At 48.7% G+C, this 19,120-nt stretch overlaps 1 protein-coding gene across 2 annotated transcripts in view; it reads left to right on the top strand.

Annotated features, from left to right (window-relative positions):
* The window catches only part of DPYD (dihydropyrimidine dehydrogenase), a 673,084-nt gene that overhangs the window by 307,939 nt on the left and 346,025 nt on the right, over window positions 1-19,120 (top strand). For both annotated transcript variants that reach the window (XM_066352595.1, XM_066352596.1), the window contains exon 12: window positions 5,495-5,679. In XM_066352595.1, coding sequence (XP_066208692.1) covers window positions 5,495-5,679 — 185 coding nt within the window. The remainder of the gene's footprint in view (window positions 1-5,494; window positions 5,680-19,120) is intronic.

Genomic DNA, 19,120 nt, shown 5'->3' on the forward strand with positions numbered 1-19,120 from the left:
GTTCTTTTAAAGACTGTGTACAATCCCAAGCACCACGGCGTTGGGCACGTCTGTCTCCTGCTTGCAGCATAACGTAGACTGTGAGGAAGCACATTCTGGGGTTCTTTCTGACGCTCTTTTTCTGTCTGGCTCCGAACCTCCCGGGACAGATGCTGCGGGACTGGTTCAGGATGTGGTCTCCTCTCATGGAAGGCCGTGCCTGATCCTAACCAACCCCCCCCTCCCTTTCTGTTGTAAACAAGAAAGGAAGGATAGAGGCTCTCTATTAATATTCACTTCCCACTGCAGAGGAACCGGCAAGCAGTTATTTGGTTTGCAAATGTAACACAGTACATGTTTCATTCTCTCAGGCTCTCGCTCATTCCAAGCTAGATGAAGGCAGGACCCGGGAGGGGCTCCTGCGGTCTGTCCTCCTTGTATCCACACGAGACGTATCAGCAGAGACGCCGGAGCCGTGAGGAGCTCACGGAAGGGTGGTCACCACTACGGGGGAGACGGGAGGTCTTCAGGAAGACCCGACTGCACGGCTTCCTTCCTGACAAGTGATGGATAAAACGTACACGGTTTTATGTAGTTATTTCTTTCCTTCCTTCCTTCCCTCCTTCCTTCCTTCCTTCCTTCCTTCCTTCCTTCCTTCCTTCCTTCCCTCCCTCCCTCCCTCCCTCCCTCCCTCCCTCCCTCCCTCCTTCCTTCCTTCCTTCCTTCCTTCCCTCCCTCCCTCCCTCCCTCCTTCCTTCCTTCCTGACAAGTGATGGATAAAACGTACACGGTTTTATGTAGTTATTTCCTTCCTTCCCCCTTCCTTCCTTCCTTCCTTCCTTCCTTCCTTCCTTCCTTCCTTCCTTCCTTCTTTCCTTCCTTCCTTCCTTCCTTCCTTCCTTCCTTCCTTCCTTCTTTCCTTCCTTCTTTCCTTCCTTCCTTCCCTCCCTCCCTCCCTCCCTCCTTCCTTCCTTCCTTTATTTTACTGAATCCTTGATTTGATTTCTATGTTAAATACTCTGGAGCTTTAAAACTATAGTTAAATTGTAGAAAAGAACTATTGTATTTCAAAAAGAGTCATTGAAATCATGCAAGGTTTTGTTTTGGCTCTATAATATTAGATTCAACCAAGTTTCAATGAGTAAATTCATGAATTTGTATTCTGTCTGTCTGTCTATCTACCACGTACCTACCTACCTACCTCCCTCTGTATATCTGTACTTACCTAGAGTCCACGAGCCTGCAGGGCCGTGGGGCTGTGTGACCCCAACCCCTGGATGACCTGGTGGTAATGAGCCGTCTCCCTGGTATCAGCTGCTGGGAGCCTCCGACAGTTGTTTCTGACCTGCTGTAGCGGTTCTTACACTCAGAGATGCTGGTCATGTCCCACTCTGTCAGAGCTCCCTTGTAGGAATTGATAAGTCAAAGTAGTATTGGATATTAAATGGAAACACACGACTTCCATTGAGCTTGACACAAGCGTCCCTATAATATGTTAAACACCCTCATAACCCGCTGCGTGGCCTCTCATTATCTTTCCTATTTATTTCGTAACTAATACTCTGAGCCCGTTTAACATGAAGGCCCCCAAAAAGAGCTGGGGGTGGGGGTGAGGAGTCAGTTGATTATTTTCAAGATGAAAGGAAACCCTTTTCCATTTTGGAACCCAGTGTCAGACGTTTGTTTGATTACAAGTGAGATTAGCTGGGTATTACCGATGATCAAGTCAGTCCAGCTGTTGATCCTCAGGCTGAAGTCTTCGAGGAATGCATGAATAACACGTTTGAGGGAAAAGAGTGAATTTTTCAACATAAAACGTGAGGGTGTGGGAATGTTGAGGGACATAAAACAGCACAATGTGTCTATGATGGAATGACCCATGAATAGAATAATAGCACTTCGAATTCACCGGCAAATGCCCCTGAGGTGGCTTATGGGGCTGGTGCTGAATATTATAAGAAATGCAACAGTTACTTTTCAAACTTACCATGAGGTCTCCTGGCTACTGACTGAGCCTGTGATGAAGCTCTAATGTGTGCAAGTGAATCAAACTATGTATCTTTTTCCGGCATAAGGAATGATAAAGCCCACCCCTCAGGAATGTCAGTTTCATTCTGCACCTTCTGTGAATAATGCCCGGTCTGTTAAAGCTTTGTTGAGGCCTGAAGCGTAGAGGCAGGGAGGGGAAAAAAAATAGGTCGACAGTTGTGCATAGCCAAACCCAGAACGTATTCTTGTGTTATTATTTGTTAATGACTGTATTATTTTCCATACGAACCACTGTCAACCTACTTTCGCCCCGCCCCGTAATTTGAGGACTTCTCCGTAAAGAAGGACATTGACATGTAGAAATGTAGGCACTGGGACCCTCCAGAAGGCACCTGCAAGCCAGGGGCTCTGCAAGCGTCACTGACCTCACAGAATGGACGTCTTGGACCTGGTCCGCTGCTGAGGGTTATGGGGAATAACTGAGACCTCATCCCTGCCTCTCTCAAGGTCCTGGTGAAGGCTGTGCTGACCAGCGAAGATATTCTTGCAAAAAAACAAACAAACAAACAAACAAAAAACCCTAGAAGCAAAAAATGACACGAGAGGGCATTGATTCCCTCACGAAGTAACTTTGAATTCCTTCTCATTTAAAAATCACCTGTAGGTCAGGCCACCCTCGAGGACAAGATTGCAGCCACGTCTTGCACAAATCAGGCCGTTTCTTATACCGGAGAATTGCTTTTCACTGTATAGATCTCCCCCACTCCCTGAGCCGTCCCGTGGCCGTGGGTTACAGATCCCGTTATAAATGGGATGAACGGAGGTGCCGCGCTCACTATTGACTTTCCTGCAGCTCAAGTAACTGTCAACAGAAGGTGGTGATGATCGGTTATGCAACGGGGAACGAATGATAAAAGTCTCTTGTCATGTGACCTTTAAAAACATTAGAAGCCTCTCCTCGAAATGCCATTCTGCATTGGAAATAAATAATTACATGAATATTTAACTTTCCTCTCCATGAAAGGTGAAATCACATCGGAGACACAAACAGGAGCAGATTTTTAACTAAAAACGCCGAGCACAAGAGCATGGGCCCATCTCCTGACTTGTCCTTTCCTGGACTTGAGGGTCCCTTAACCTGCAGGAGCGTCCCGGGCTGTGTGGCTCAGCGCTCAGTGGCGTGGCCACGTGCCTGTTCTCTGAGAACCTACAGTCCTACGGGGAGAACACGGTTAGAAATGGCTCCTCAGTGTGTTCCTAAAATTCTAGCGTTCTTTAAGTATAGAGTTACAAATGTATAATATGTGCCAGATCTTGTTTTTATTTCTACTATGGCTCAGAAGAACCTGTTTGTTTGGTTTTGTTTTGTTTACTTTGGTGGTTTTGTACAATGTGTCCATAAAGTCATGGTGCACTTTTGACCGGTCATAGGAAAGCAACAAAGGACGATAGAAATGTGAAATCTGCACCAAATAAAAGGAAAACTCTCCCAGTTTCATACCTATTCAGTGCAGTTCGATGTGGGCTCACGCACAGATTTTTTAGGGCTCCTTAGGTAACTATCCCGTATAGTCTCTATAGACTCATCACTGACTGATGGCTACCAGAACGGGGTTTCTCCACCAAACTGCCGGTTTCCTTCAACTGCTATCCCACCGAGTAATGTTATTCCTATGTGATGGTGCTTCGTTATAAACTCGCCGATATTCACGTTGCACTTTGGTCACGAATTCGAATTTAGGTAGCCACAGAACACACCGAACTTTCCTCTGGATGGTCCACATCTCGACTGGCATGGCCGTGGGATGCTCTGCTGTATACACAATGTTACGTCATCATCTGCGCATGCGCACATGCTGCCACATCATCCTACAGAAACTGGGAGGGTTTTCCTTTTATTTGGTGCATATTTCACATTTCTATCATCTTTTGTTGCTTTCCTGTGACCAGTCAAAAGTGCACCATGACTTGACGGACACACTGTATTTGTGCACCGTGACTTGATGGATACACTGTATTTGTGCACCGTGACTTGATGGATACACTGTATTTGTGCACTGTGACTTGATGGATACACTGTATTTGTGCACCGTGACTTTACGGACACACTGTACTTGCCTCAGTCTGTTCAACAGCTGGCTTCTGGAATCTTCCCGTCTTCTCTCCTTCCGTGTCAGTTGTTACCTTCTCTTTTGACCGGAATGAAGAAAATCTCCGTCCATCCGTCCCGAGAGACGGCACTTCACGGATGTTCATGACACGGACACCCAGAGAGACCATTTTACCCTAAACCCTGGCTCCATCTGCGCCTCCTGGGCGGTGCTCTCTGCCTTTCTACACGTTCTCGGTCAGCTTTCTCTCTTCCACGCGCCAGGACCGTGTGTTCCATCCATGTTTCCTTGGAACCATTTCTCTTCAAGGAGCCTCACCTCCTCGTTCTGCAACCCATTTCCATACGTTGGAACATAGAGTATGTTAGCAGTTCTTTCAAGCATTTAGCGTATCTGAAACTGTTTTAAGGGAGTGATGGTAATGTCGACATTGGTTGACATTTACAAAATAAACAAAGCAGAATTTGATAGCTAAAGGTAACTCTCTTCCTGAGTCCATTAAATTGCTTAACATTGAGTGCCAAGTGATTTTATGAAAATGAGGAAGACTTTGTGTTGTTTGGTTTATGAAACTTCTTTTTCTTTTCTTTTTTTTTTACAGGGACAGGGACAGAGAGAGTCAGAGAGAGGGATAGACAGGGGCAGACAGACAGGAACAGAGAGAGATGAGAAGCATCAATCATCAGTTTTTCGTTGCGACACCTTAGTTGTTCATTGATTGCTCTCTCATATGTGCCTTGACCACGGGCCTTCAGCAGACCGAGTAACCCCTTGCTCAAGCCAGCGACCTTGGGTCCAAGCTGGTGAGCTTTTTGCTCAAGCCAGATGAGCCGGCACTCAAGCTGGCGACCTTGGGGTCTCGAACCTGGGTCCTCCGCATCTTAGTCCGATGCTCTATTCACTGCGCCACTGCCTGGTCAGGCGGTTTATGAAACTTCTTGTTGTGAAAGAAAGAGATGGGCCATTGACCCAGATTCACAACATAACTTATACCTGGGATGCTTGGGAACAAGTTTGGGACTGGGGTGAGTAATAGCAAATCCGTGGGTATAACGGTTACTGTCAAAATGAAAGGGATTGAAATGAACTTCATATGTGTTAAAATATTTAAAGGAATATACTATTTTTCTTCCTGGATTCATACTTCTTAGACAGAAATACCAGACCTGAAACATTGCCCGCCTCTGTGGTCTTGAATTTCTACACGTGGGGTGTATTGAGTCAGAGAAGTCAGTACCTTTGAATGTGTCCCTAGCTCAGAGAGCTCATTAACTTTCCACGTGTGTGCTTCATTAAGAAACAGTGGCTTGCATCCACCGAACAACAATTAAAACACCATTTTTCTTCATTTTTAAATTAATGTTCCGTGACGCAGATTAGTCATTGTCCGTTCCCTGTCCCCTCTTATTTTTCAGTAAAAGAAGCCTTGAGCCCCATCAAATTTAACAGGTGGGGCCTCCCAGAAGTAGACCCGGAAACCATGCAGACCAGCGAGCCGTGGGTGTTCGCCGGCGGCGACGTCGTCGGCATGGCCAACACGACCGTGGAATCGGTCAACGACGGAAAGCAAGCTTCGTGGTTCATGCACAAGTACATACAGGTAGGCACGGTCCACGGGTTCCGGTTCTTACCTTGAGATGGATAAGTACTTTTATTTTCGCGACTTGCGCAGGCGGACGTTTCTAGGAGGTGTATAAACGACTTAGGTAGGACATCGGTTGCACACGAGTCTCCTTGGAGAACATTTGCTTATTTTTTGTGCGTGGAGTACAATGTTTGGTTGACCCGCCATCGCCCTGAGCAGCGTGTTGTCTCGTTGAAGACACGGAGGTGGGATCTGGAGAGAAGAGAAAGGCTCCCAAGTGAAGCCAGGTGAAACCCGGGGAACCTGTGAGCTCACTTTGCAGGAGTGAACGTGGTCGGAAGGCAGAGGAGCGGCAGAGGTTTGAAAGGGCAGAGCTAGAGAGTGGGAGGGGTTCCTTTCTTCCCTAAATAGTTAAATCCATGGATAGCTTTTAAAATAAAATGCCTAGGGGATATTCCCTCTGTTTTAGGAGGAGCGTGGTTTTGTAGTGTTCTCAAGTTGTCATTTGAAAGGATTCTTAACAGTTTTCTTTTCTTTCTTCTTCACTGTTTTCTTTTTATTTCCCTGAATCTGATAAAAGTGTACTGGAAAAAAAAAAAAGAGCATCTATTTTACTTAGCTTCTACTAACTCATTAAAGGAAAGAATCAGACTTTTAGGGATGAAGGGAGGAAAGAGGTATACATATTTTAAAAATAAGTATTGGTAGGAATAATAGTGTTTGGAACAAAAAATTAAAAATTGGTGGCCAGGGATAGTTTTCGGTTTGGCTGAAAGATACAGACGTGCCACACGAAGTGTTCCATTGCCTTTTAACACTGGAATAGAACCTGACCAGGCGGTGGCTCAGTGGATAGAGCGTCGGACTGGGACACAGCAGACCCCGGTTCGAAGCCCCGAGGTCCCCAGCTTGAGTGTAGGCTCATCTGCTTTGAGCAAAGCTCGCCATCTTGAGCTTTTGCCCAAGGTCACTGGCTTGAGCAAGGGCTCACTCGCTCTGCTGTAGCCCCTCGGTCAAGGCACATATGAGAAAGCACTCAATGAACAGCTAAGGAGCTGCAACGAAGAACTGATGCTTCTCATCTCTCTCCCTTCCTGTCTGTCTGTCCCTGTCTGTCCCTCTCTCTGCCTCTCTCTCTGTCAATCAATCAATGAATGAATAAATAACAAGAATAAAACTAGAATAGAAGTGGGAGGTGGGTAGCTCACAGTCTCTGTCAGGTGAAATGTACCCTTGCACGCACCTTCCGGGGCGTTGGACGCAGGGTGCTGAGCGGAGGTCAGACTATAGAGGACCAGGCAGACACGGTGGGGAGTCCCCCTCTCCACGCTGTCGTTAACTTAGTTCTGGCCTCTGTCGCCGCTAACCATTGCTTCCTCTTCCCCTCCCCAAATCCAGTGCCCTGCACCTCAGCCAGGGTCACCTTGCTCAGACGCAGTTTGGTCCTGGTGTCCTCATCGAAAACCCCTGACAGGCTCCCCTTTGCACTCTGTAGCGCCCGCCCCTTGGCCTGTGATGCCCATGTGCGCTCCCAGGTTTAGCACGGCTTCTCTGGACTCGGGCCTGGGCCCCACTCCGACCCCGGGTCCTGCTGGTCCTCCAGGCTTTACCTCCCCCTCCGCTTCCTCCCTGCGTCCCAAAGGGCCCTCAGTCTCCCTGGGAGAAGAATCTGCATAAGACAAGCCAGTGACCACGCCTGTTGATTGGTATGCCTTCTGCATGACGGTGTCTTCATCCACAAAGTGGAAAAATGCACACAGTGAGATCATTCATTTTAAATGAATTTAAGCCTGACCAGGCGGTGACGCAGTGGGTAGAGCCTCGGACTGGGACACGGAGGACCCAGGTTCGAAACCCCGAGGTCGCAGGCTTGAGCGCGGGCTCATCCGGCTTGAGCCCAGGATCATAGGCTTGACCCCATGGTCACTGGCTTGAGCCCAAAGGTCGCGGGCTTGAGCCCAAAGGTCGTGGGCTTGAAGCCCAAGGTCGCTGGCTTGAGCACGGGTTCATCTGGTTTGAGCACGTCTTCAAAGGCAGGCAAGAAAAGAACCAGAAAAGAGCTGGTTTCTCCCAGGTAGAGTTCATCCCATGAACGTGAGATGATTATGCGGAACCTGCAAAGGATCAGGAAGGGGGCATTCCAACCTGCAACATCCGAGAAACAGTTTTGGTTTCTGTGTTTACCAGTGACTACAGGATTCATGGGATACTTAGTTACAGGATAATGGAAGTTGAGTAGTTACAGAATATACTCTATTGGCAGCCTGCTTTGAAGGTGAACTTTCAACAAGTTAACTTTTTCAGTCCCGGAGCTTGTCGATGTGCGTGTTATTCCCAATGCTACTCTTTTTTTTCCCTCCCTTTTAGCTTTATCCTCTGTTTAAAATATGTTGTATTCTTATAATAAGTATCCACATTTCAGTGCCTGGTGCTATTTTGATGATTTTATTTATGAATCTGTATGTTTCTTTCCAATTTATCAGTCGTGCCCCCCCCCCCATACACACACACTAATTCTCGTGGCAGAATGCAACAGATACACAAGATACACACGTAGGTGTTTGGGCATCTTCCCAGACCCCGTGTCTTCCTCAGCCCTGTTGGACCACGGGGCGCACGCGTCTGTTAAAGTTACAGCTTTCTGCAGTGTTTGCTTTTCGGCGCCACAGCAAAGATTATGCATTTTAATGAGGGTTGCAATCAGGTTCTCTACCGAGGAACGGGATTCTGCTCAGTCACATATAGAACGTGGCTATGTTTTAAGATTCACGGGTTTCTGAAGTTCTTGAGCGCTCGCATCAGTTCCTTGCACTGATGACCTGCTTGTCTCCTGCTTGAGATTTCCTGTATTTTTTTCTGATGCGATCGAGACACCAAAGAATCACTCGCCCTTGAGGGAACCAGGTATCGCGGAGACCTGGTAATGAGATGCAGAACCTGGAACCTCCCGGTCGCTCGTTTCGATCAGCCCCAGGTCAAGAGAGGAAGAACGTCAGTACCGTCTGGACGGCAGTTCAGCTGCTGTGCACAGCGAGTTTGTGACTTCCGTATCTAGTGGCGAGAGCTTCACACCATGGGGACCCACCATAGTCCAGCCCATCAGCGAGGAGCGGTAGCTGTGATCTTCGTCGGGAGACCGACTGTGAAGGGGTTCGGTCATTACTAAATGGTTACATCTTCCCTGTGAGCTGAGCCTCCTCTTGGTGAATTTGGGGATGGATGGGCGAGACACCTAGGCTGGCGGCTGTGTTGGTTTGTGATCTGGGCCCCTGTCCTCATCCAGAGGAATTCCTGTCTGTCGTTGGTGGTAATCGAGGAACCATTCTGCGCCACCAAATTGACTTTTAAAAAGCAATTTCAGTTCTACATGGTGATTAATTCGATATTGAAAGTCATACCATCCTTGTCTTCTGTTTCTTCAGTGTCCTTCCGCATATACTTTTTAAATCTTTCAGTTTCCTTTTTTTAATCATGTCATTAATTTTTTTCTACATTTGGACATATGATGGAACAGTTGGGGAGGCCTGTTCATGCCTGTCAGTCTTTCGCTGGAGAAATACTGAGTCAACTAAGAAGAACAGGAAATTGTAAGGACACTTTGAAGATGGAGAATTTGAAACTGAGCTCGGTGCTAAAGGATCATTGCTATAGAGTTAATTAAATTACGTGTGTTCATATCAATAAATGAAATCTCTCGCCTTCTGCCATTTTTAAGGTTTGGGATTATGTGAGGCATTTTGCTTTTCTGAGATCTTTAGGGACCAGTCAGTCACCATATTAATGACTCTCTGATTTGGAGTCCTTTTCAAAAAAGAAGGAATCATCTCTCTAAAGAGGGAAAAGGCAAATGTTTATACCAGAAAGGTGTATAAAATTACAGCCTTTTTCTTACCGCTGGACTAGCTACAATTTTATTTTATATCAGGTTGAGTGATTTTCAAAGGGAGCCCATTTTGTTGGTTTTAAGAACTTGAAAGCTGTCTCTACTAATTTTTATGATGTGAAAATAAATAAAACCTTAAAGGAAGATCAGAAACACTGTGGGTCATGTTGAAGATTTCTGCCCTGGACCAAGGTGGGGGGAGGGGGGCATTGCTGAAAACAGGTCAGACGAGGGACACCTGAGAAAACCAACCCAGAAGACCTTCTCCGCGTCCGAGTCTCCGTGGCCTTGAAGACCTCCGGGGCCAATCGAAACAGAAGACGCTTGCTCTCATTATCCTCACTGAGCCTGCACCCCTTTCCTGCCTGCTCTTCCAAGGCCGTCGGGGCCCTGACATGTAACCAGCGGCTCCCGCAGGATCCGAAGGAGGACTGGAGAGAATTAGAAATTTAAATGGCGCCGGCCTCCCCGTCGTCCGTCAGTCAGCCTGTTTCCGTTACCCTTTGCCGAGTTTCCAGGCGGCTTATCCGACCTTCCCGTCTCCCCGGGAAGCTAATGGGAAAGCCTCCCAGCCATCCGCACAGAAAAGTCTCCAAATGTCAAGTGTCATCTCTCCAGCTGTTAGATGAATGGGTAGCCAAGAGGCGTTTCTCTGGGTGTGCAGCCCCTGTGAAATCGGGGCCAGGAGGGAGAAAAGGCTGTAATTTGGTGGTTAGTTTACCAGCCTCGGTCCGGTTGCAGACCTCCTCGCCTGGGCGGAGGACTTCATTTTGTGGTGTGATGATTGACAGCCCACTGCGGTGTTCTTGCACTTAGAGAACAAAAGTGCCTTCAGAGGGGACCTGGGAAGGCGGGGGAGAATGTCATGTCATATTAATTTTCGAATCCTTTGCTTCAGATAAAAACAGTCCTTACCCACAGAGCCGGCTTCCACTCCGGTCCAACCCCCCTCTCTTCCACAGAGAAGAGGTGAAGTCCTTTCACATGACAACCGCCCTGGCATCATGAGACTGCCTGAAAAACAAAAACAAAAACCACAAAAAAACGCCTCCCCCGGTTTAACCTGTGTGGCGAATGCTTTTTAATTCCTGTGTTAAAAGAAGGTGGATGAGGGCCCTGGCCGGTTGGCTCAGTGGTAGAGCGTCGGCCTGGCATGCGGGGGACCCAGGTTCGATTCCTGGCCAGGGCACACAGGAGAAGTGCCCATCTGCTTCTCCACCCCTCCCCCTCTCCTTCCTCTCTGTCTCTCTCTTCCCCTCCCGCAGCCAAGTCTCCATTGGAGCAAAGATGGCCCAGGCACTGGGGATGGCTCCTTGGCCTCTGCCCTAGGCGCTAGAGTGGCTCTGGTCCCGGCAGAGCGATGCCCTGGAGGGGCAGAGCATCGCCCCCTGGTGGGCGTGCCGGGTGGATCCCGGTCGGGCGCGTGCGGGAGTCTGTCTGACTGTCTCTCCCTGTTTCCAGCTTCAGAAAAATAAAAAATAAAAAAAATAAAAATAAAAAAATAAAAAGAAGGTGGATGAATACCTACGTCACCGGCCACAGTCAGGTTGGAAACAGTGGCTCTCAATGAAAACGCAGTTCGAAACCATAACGGATTCCGCTGGAAATAGCGGTCGCCTCCAAAAAAATAACATCGAGTTTGTCCGGGCTAAATGCTGCCTCCCTGTTGGGCTTCTCCCCTCAGCCAGGGGTCACTGACCCGAGGCGGCCTCCGTCCCGTTTCATACCTGGACCCAGGGGCCCTGAGTCCGACCTGGAATCAGACGGGCCCGTGACCTCACTTTGACCCCTCTCAGGGGGAAGGGGTGACGTGAAATTTTGCTTATAGTCACTGGAAAATGAAGCCTGAAAACTTCAGGAGCTTATAAGTCAGCGTGCAGCGAACCTGGTCGTGCCGTCGGCAGACTCGGCCTCTTTGGCGGAACAATTCCGGTTTAATTTTTTGGCGCACTCCCTAAATAATATTTTTAAATAATTATTAAGGATCAGAGACGTGACACTTTTTTTTTTTAATTATTATTAAAAAATTCTATCAGTGATAATGTCTAGCTTCTTGGGTATGAAGGGGGATTTTTTTTTTTATATATATAGCATTTATATGTTATAAAAGGATATCAAGAAAGAAGAAGAAGAAGAAGAAGAATCGGCCTGTATCGGATGGAGCTATCAAACAGAACTACCGTGTTGGTGGAAGGAGAATACTATGACTAATAAGTAATTTTAATGCCTTTTATTGGCGTTGTATAGGGTCCCAACCCTTTATTAAATGACAGTGTTTGGCCTGAAAAGTAATTTAAAATGAAATTGTCTCCACAAAGGCAGAATGCTTCCTGACCACTATCGCAGTGGATTGCTATTTCAGGCCGGTAACTCAAGGTCAGAATGGGTAGAAAAATATGTCTCTGAAAAATCGGATCCGTGCCGCCCGGAACCTGACCTTGTGTTGTAGCTGGAATTAGCTGCAAACAGAGGGTAATAAAGGCCCAGACAACGTGATGGGGGAAGAGGGTTTATTGGGAGCTGGCGGAGCACCTGGGGTGAGTAGCACCAAAACACGAGCTCCCCGAAGTTAGATTTCTTTTTCTCATGTGACAGAGACAGAGGGACAGATAGGGACAGACAGGCAGACAGGAACAGAGAGAGATGAGAAGCATCAATCATTAGTTTTTTTTCATTGATTGCTTTCTCATATGTGCCTTGATCGTGGGCCTTCAGCAGACGGAGTGACCCCTTGCTCGAGCCAGTGACCTTGGGTCCAAGCTGGTGAGCTTTTGCTCAAACCAGATGAGCCCGCACTCAAGCTGGCGATCTCAAGGTTTTGAACCTGGGTCCTCCGCATCCCAGTCCGATGCTCTATCCACTGCGCCACCAACTGGTCAGGCAGATTTCTTACATCTTATAAACCTTCACAGCTTTAGCTTTTGCATGACAAGGGCCTGATTTCTTTGACTTCTTTGTCTGCAGACCTACCTGCCTTTTGTGACTCCGAGAGGGGAGGGGGCATGAGAGGAGGTTCGAACCGTTTGTCCTCGACTCTTCACGGATCGGATCCCGTTGTTCCTGCCTGTGTTGCAAGTTATTTCAGGGAACTGATAAGGGCTTCACAGCTGGGGTTTGTTACTTTTTCAAACTTTCTCAGTCAGCCCTTCCTCCCCTCAGTTCCTATCGCTGAAGTCACTGGCTTGAGCGTAAGATCGCAGACATTGCAGGCCCCCCCTCCTGTGTTCTTGTTTTCTCCCCTCTCAGTGCGTGCTGATGGAGAAGAGGAGAAAACAGCCCCTTCAGAGTCCCCGGACCCACATGGGCTCTGGGCGGGAAGAGTTCCGAGTTCCATGTCGACTCTCCAACACCTCGGTGTCCGGGGCTGGATGGCGCCCGTGACAGGTCACAGAGAACGCAGCGCCGAAAACCTTCAGTCTGCTGGGCTAGGTTTAGACGCAGAACGATGCCGGTGGAAATTTCAACCAGAGTTGTCTTCCTCTTCTGTCGGTGATTTGGTGAAGTTGAGCCTTACACGAGTTGTAAAGGATCCAATTGAAAAAAAAAAACCAAAAAACTCTAGATACAAGAAGTGTATTAGAAGCCTAAAACCTAGTTTTTACTTAATTCTGCCTCAATTCTGCTTTCCGACCTTTGGGAACAAGACGTGTTGCCTTTGGCATCTCACTTAACAGCTCTGAGACAGCACAGAAGTGGGACCGAAAAGTATACAAAATCCCAGATACTTTATCTTGAGGCTCATTCTCTTTACCCATAAAAATGATAAAATGATCATTTTTGATGGTCTGGAACCCAAGTGATATGTGTTAAAAATAAATAATCGAACTTATTAAACACCCATTATATGTTGATTATCTTTTTAAGGTTTTAACATTCAAAATGAACTCTAGAGGAATCTTCTCTCCCTCCCTCCCTCCCCACTTTACAAATTAATTAATCTAGGCTGAAGTTGGTTGAGCTGGCTATGGCCCTGGAGCTGTTTGGTTCAACCACCGAAGATGTTGCTCAGAAGCCAAGAAACAGACTTCAAAAGAGTAAATTCAAGTAAGAGGAGAGAATTCATCCAGGAGTCTAGAACGATGTGAAGGCGCCTTAAAATACATACGTGGAAGGTCTCCCAAAGAGGCAAAGACAGTAGTGACACCTGTGAAGAAGAACAGGAGAAACGTGAGACCTTGCTGAAGGTGCGTGGAGTCGGTGACGGCCACGCTGGGGCTTGAACCCAGGTCTGTCCGTCCTCCCACTTGGGTACTCTTCGGTCACGCCCCCCCCCGCCCCCTCCTTCTGGTTCTCTCTGGTTGAGCTTGCGCTGGGCACGTGGAAGGCAGGACACACCGGTGAGTCCCCGCCCGGCGTCAGAGAACTCTGTCCCGCCGTGCCTATGGGAACAGCCGGCCTGGGGTTTTGTATTCCACGCTGCTGGTCCTCAGTCTCATCTGAGTGTGTTCTGAGGCCCCGCCTCGTGGATTGTGTGGTCACTGAGTGCCGGACAACCTCCCGCAGGAATGTAGCCTTTGAATGGATGTAGGGTCAGTCTTTTTCTCTGTGGCACCCTGGGCGACTAGAACAAAAGCCTCCCTCGTAGTAAGTGGTTGGTCCATAAAATGCCTGCTTGGTTTATACGATTGAAGAATTGGTGATGAAGCACATGAGGTGAAGGGAGCAGAAGTCACCCGTCTGCTTGGCTCATTGGCGATGAAAGCTCCATTGCCTTGCTCAGCCAGGTGCTGGGGGCCAGTGGGATGGAGACAGCGAGGTGGAGATGAGCCAGCCCATCCTCTGAGACTTCCTGTTTTCGTCCTCACAACCATCCTTCGTGTTGTGTTGTGTTAGGTGTTGTAAAGATGAGACACAGCGCTGGCCGGTTTGCTCAGTAGTAGAGCATCGGCCTGGCATGTGGAAGTCCTGGGTTTGATTCCAAGTCAGGGCACCTTTCCCCCTCTCCTTCCTCTCTGTCTCTCTCTTCCTCTCCCACAGCCAAGGCTTCACTGGAGCAAAGTTGGCCCGGGCACTGAGGACGGCTCCATGGCCTCCACCTCAGGCGCTAGAATGGCTCTGGTTGCAACAGAGCAATGCCCCAGATGGGCAGAGCATCGCCCCCTGGTGGGCGTGCCGGGTGGATCCCGGTTGGGTGTATGCAGGAGTCTCTCTGCCTCCCTGCTTTTCATTTCAGAAAAATACACAAACAAACAAAAAGAATCCAAGAAACAGGTGAGGGTCACACTGTGACCCACGAGCAACTGTGATTTTCTTCCTGCGTCCTCTCCCCGCCTTAGCCTGTTTCAAAGACTCCTCCCAGAAATGCAAGAGCAGCAGGTCAGCACCAACGCAGGTGCCTGCCGGGTAGGTTGCTGACTTACAGTTCTGAGCGTTTTATTCCAAGTCTTCATATTTAACGTGTGGCCGCTGTCCCCTTTCTTAAATGCCAAGCCTCTCTGAGTCGCTGTCACCCCCTCCCCTGAGTCCCCTCCCCCTTGGTGCTCTGGGACGTGCTGTTGGCACCCCCTGTGCCCGTCACCAGGCTCCCCCCCTCCAGTCCTGGACATCTTGTCACCCCCTCTGCCCCCGGGTCTGCGAATGCCGTCATTATTACCTTCGTGATTGACACGTCAGAAAATTTGTCGACGTGTCATTTATTTATTCTTTTGGGGGATCCTTGCTAACTTAGAAGGCATTGCTTCACGTCAGAGCACTGTGGTGTCCTTTCCACCCCCACCCCCACCCCCCACAGGGTCGTGTAGAACTGAGGCTCTGGGCAGGAGGCTGTCCTGTGCTCCCCCCGGCTGGCACGGAGGTTAGGAGGCGATCGAGCAAGCCAGTGTCACTGCCAGAACTCAGCTGAGGAGCTGGGCTGTTTGTTTCAACGTTACAAAGACAGAATACTCCATCAATACATGAATGACTGGGCACCTGCTTCTGCGACCTGCTCAGGTGTCAGTTTGTTTAAAAAGCCACCGTGTATATATACCCAGTGGACACCTGCCCCAGACCCAGTCACACACCCTCCCAGACCCAAGCTACTCTGCCTCTGTGTCTGAGCAGAAGCCGCTTACAGACATACTCTTTTGGATTCCTGCATCCAATTCCAATGTGCGTGTGTGTGTGTGCGTGTGTGCGTGCGTGTGTGTGCGCGTGTGTGCGCGTGTGTGTGTGCGTGTATGTGTGTGTGTGTGTGTGTGTATGTGTCTAGGGGCAGGTTACTTACCCCACCGAGCCACGCTCAGGGCATTGGGCGTCCTGCCATTTAACTAAGTTCTGACAGCACCCACCGGAGACGGTGTCAGGTCCCCTACATGAGGCGTCAGCCCAACAAGGCTGCCCCTACCTGAGATGTGCCTCGCACTCCCGGATTCTTGCCTGTGCCTCTGTGCAGTGGGCTGTGGATTGCAGGTTCCAGCGACTCCCGCCAGCTCAGAATGCCAATCCCAAGTCCGGGAGGTGATATGCCCGCCTGGCTGACCGACTGGCTGTAGATCAGAGGGTCCGGCCACCCGCTCCTGGGGGTCAGTTAATGTGCGAGAGCAGCTCACAGAACTCAGCGTAAGTTAGTAAATTCTGAGCACTTAGAAGCAATGTTTCTGTTACACATCACAATATCTGATGCATACACACACACACATGTGCACACACATGCACACACATGCACACACATACACACACATGCACACATACACACACACACACACACAAACATCATGTTTTTTGTTGGTCTCCTTCCTTCCCCCACATTCACACTTTAATCCAAGACTCAGGAACCCAGAAGATGTCCTTGGTCCCCTGCTGTGTCCCTGGCCCTGGGTCCCCGTGCCTGGTATACAGAAGGCCCTTCATAACCAGTTGAGTTCAGTGGATGAGGAGTCATTTCAGGTCACGAGACTCAGGAGCGGTAGGAAGCACACTGTATGTGCTCACTTGACTCATGGGCGACTCGGACCTCAAGGTGCTGTCTCAGTGGGCTCGAGCTGCTGTAACAACATACCCACATCTGGGTGTTTAGAGACCAGAGATGTGGTGTTTCCCAGTTCTGAGGGCTGGAAGTCCGGGGTCAGGGTGGCAGCTTGGCTGGATTCTGACGAGGACCCTCTTCTGGGCGTGTGGACGGTGCCCTCTTGCTGGGTCCTCCCACGGCAGGGGAGGGGCGAGAAGGGGAGGGGAACTTTCTGGTCTCTCTTTGTTTAAGGGTGCTAATCCCATCCTGAGGGCCTTACCTCCATGACTTCGTCTAAACCCAGGTGGCTTCCAAAAGCCCAGTCTCCCAATATCGCCACGATGGGAGGCAGAACTTCAGCATGTGAATTTGGGGGGGGGGCATGCCACCAGTCCACCACAGCTGCTGAGAGAGCTGGTCCTTGGCAGGGGGGTGGAGTTGACATGGAAACAAGAACACAAAGGAGCATCTCGGGTAGAACGTCACCGGTGCAGGTACCCAGGGAAAGTCACCTGGGACCGACCAGTGTGTTTACGTATGAACGCACCGTTAGCAAGTCAGCAAGTCTGGAGAGGGGGGGCAGGACCAGGGTGGGAAGGATTCTACAGACCAGGGGTCGGGAACCTTTTCGGCTGAGAGAACCATGAAAGCCACACATTTAAAAATGTAATTCCGTGAGAGCCATACAACGACCCGTGTACCTTACACACTATCCAATAAAAAGTTGTTGTTGTCCCGGAGGACAGCTGTGATTGGCTCCAGCCACCCGCAACCATGAACATGAGCAGTAGGAAATGAATAGATTGTAAATACATGAGAATGTTCTATATTTTTAACGTTATTATTATTATTATTATTATTATTTTAATTTTTCCGAAGCTGGAAACAGGGAGGCAGTCAGACAGACTCCTGCATGCGCCCGACTGGGATCCACCCAGCACGCCCACCAGGGGGCGATGCTCTGCCCCTCTGGGGCGTCGCTCTGTTGCGTCCAGAGCCACTCTAGCACCTGAGGCAGATGCCACAGAGCCATCCCCAGCGCCCGGGCCATCTTTGCTCCAATGGAGCCTGGGCTGCGGGAGGCGAAGAGAGAGACAGAGAGGAAGGAGAGGGGGGAGGGGTGGAGAAGCAGATGGGCGCCTCTCCTGTGTGCCCTGGTCGGGAATCAAACCTGGGACTCCTGCACGCCAGGCCGACGCTCTACCGCAGAGCCAACCAGCCAGGGCCGTTATTATTTTTTTTTTATTAAAGATTTGTCTGCGAGCCAGATGCAGCCATCAAAAGAGCCACATCTGGCTCGCGAGCCATAGGTTCCCGAGCCCTGATCTACAGACTTTCCACAGAGAGCCTGCTTAGGAGCAAAATGCAATGAGAAACGGATGACAGGTTTTAAAGGATCAAGTCTGAGTGTCTGAGGGGCTCCTGTGTTGCGTGGGGAAGAGGGGATTCCGATGGGTGGGGAGGAAAGTGGAGGAACCAGGAAGACGGAGTCCCGGGGACCCGTGAGCGTGGATGTTGGGGTGCAGACTCCTGGGTCCTGCAGAGGGAGTCCTTAGGAAAGAAGTAGGGGAGGAGAGAGAAGAGATGTCAAGAATGGTACCCCGAGGCGTGTCATACGTTAAATAAACGGGGAAATGTGGAGGAGGGGTGTACGGCGCTCCCCAAAGTGGAGTCTGAGCTGATAGTTGGCATGGAGGTAGGGTGTCGCTGGAGAGAAGACCCCCCGCAATTTTGAGTGAATATCATTTAATTTGCTATCCTTATTCAATGCTCAGGTTACAAATTTGTGTAAGAGCAAAGGGAAGATGAATACATCCTTTAAGAAATGAGTAAAATGGGATCTTCTCATTTTTAAAAATTTTTTTTTTATGAAACATTTCTGTAGCCTCATATCCTTTCTGAAGTTTTTCATTATAAATACTAATCTCTCAAAATGGGGAAACGAAATCTGATTTTAGGTAGTAATTATAATCACTGTACCTAGTCCTTTCCACCACAGAAGCAGCTAATCCAAATTAATTTCTGCTTGGCAATTTTTTTTTCTCTTTCTCTCTCTCTCTCTCTCTCTCTCTCTCTCTCTCTCTCTCTCTCAATAGATATTTCTTCAAAGGGCAAAGTAACTGAGCTGGAGTTAATTAATGCATTAATCCAGCCTGTGAATTAATCTAGCCGTAAAGTCGCTGCACAATGCTGTTTATTCTTTGCCGTAGAACAGACTTAGAATGGATGTGACTAGAGCAGCTGTACCCCAAGATAGGGGCCATTGTAGCTCCGTCACAATGAAATACAAATAAAATGAGTAAGTGAACGCTGTTTGATGGTTTTAAATTGGATGGAACATAGTGGTGATTTTCTCCTTTTCAATCAAATATAACGCTACCAATGGTCTTGCTTTAAAAAAAAAAAATTATTCTGGTAAAGCAAATTAGGGGAAAATGCGATTGGAATGCATAATTATGATGTGATTTGCTTTTCCCCAACAAGGGAACCCTTATACATGCAAATTTCTCTGTCTATAGTTGCAGGACCTAGCCAGGTAGAATAGAGAAAGAAGTAAGTGTCTGGGATAAAGAGTAACAATGCGATAATATAATAATAGGTCATTGCAGAGTAAGGTTTTATTTGTTTTTATTTCCATTCTCAAA

This window comes from Saccopteryx leptura, chromosome 11 (genome assembly GCF_036850995.1).
Source record: "Saccopteryx leptura isolate mSacLep1 chromosome 11, mSacLep1_pri_phased_curated, whole genome shotgun sequence".
Taxonomy (NCBI): domain Eukaryota; kingdom Metazoa; phylum Chordata; class Mammalia; order Chiroptera; family Emballonuridae; genus Saccopteryx; species Saccopteryx leptura.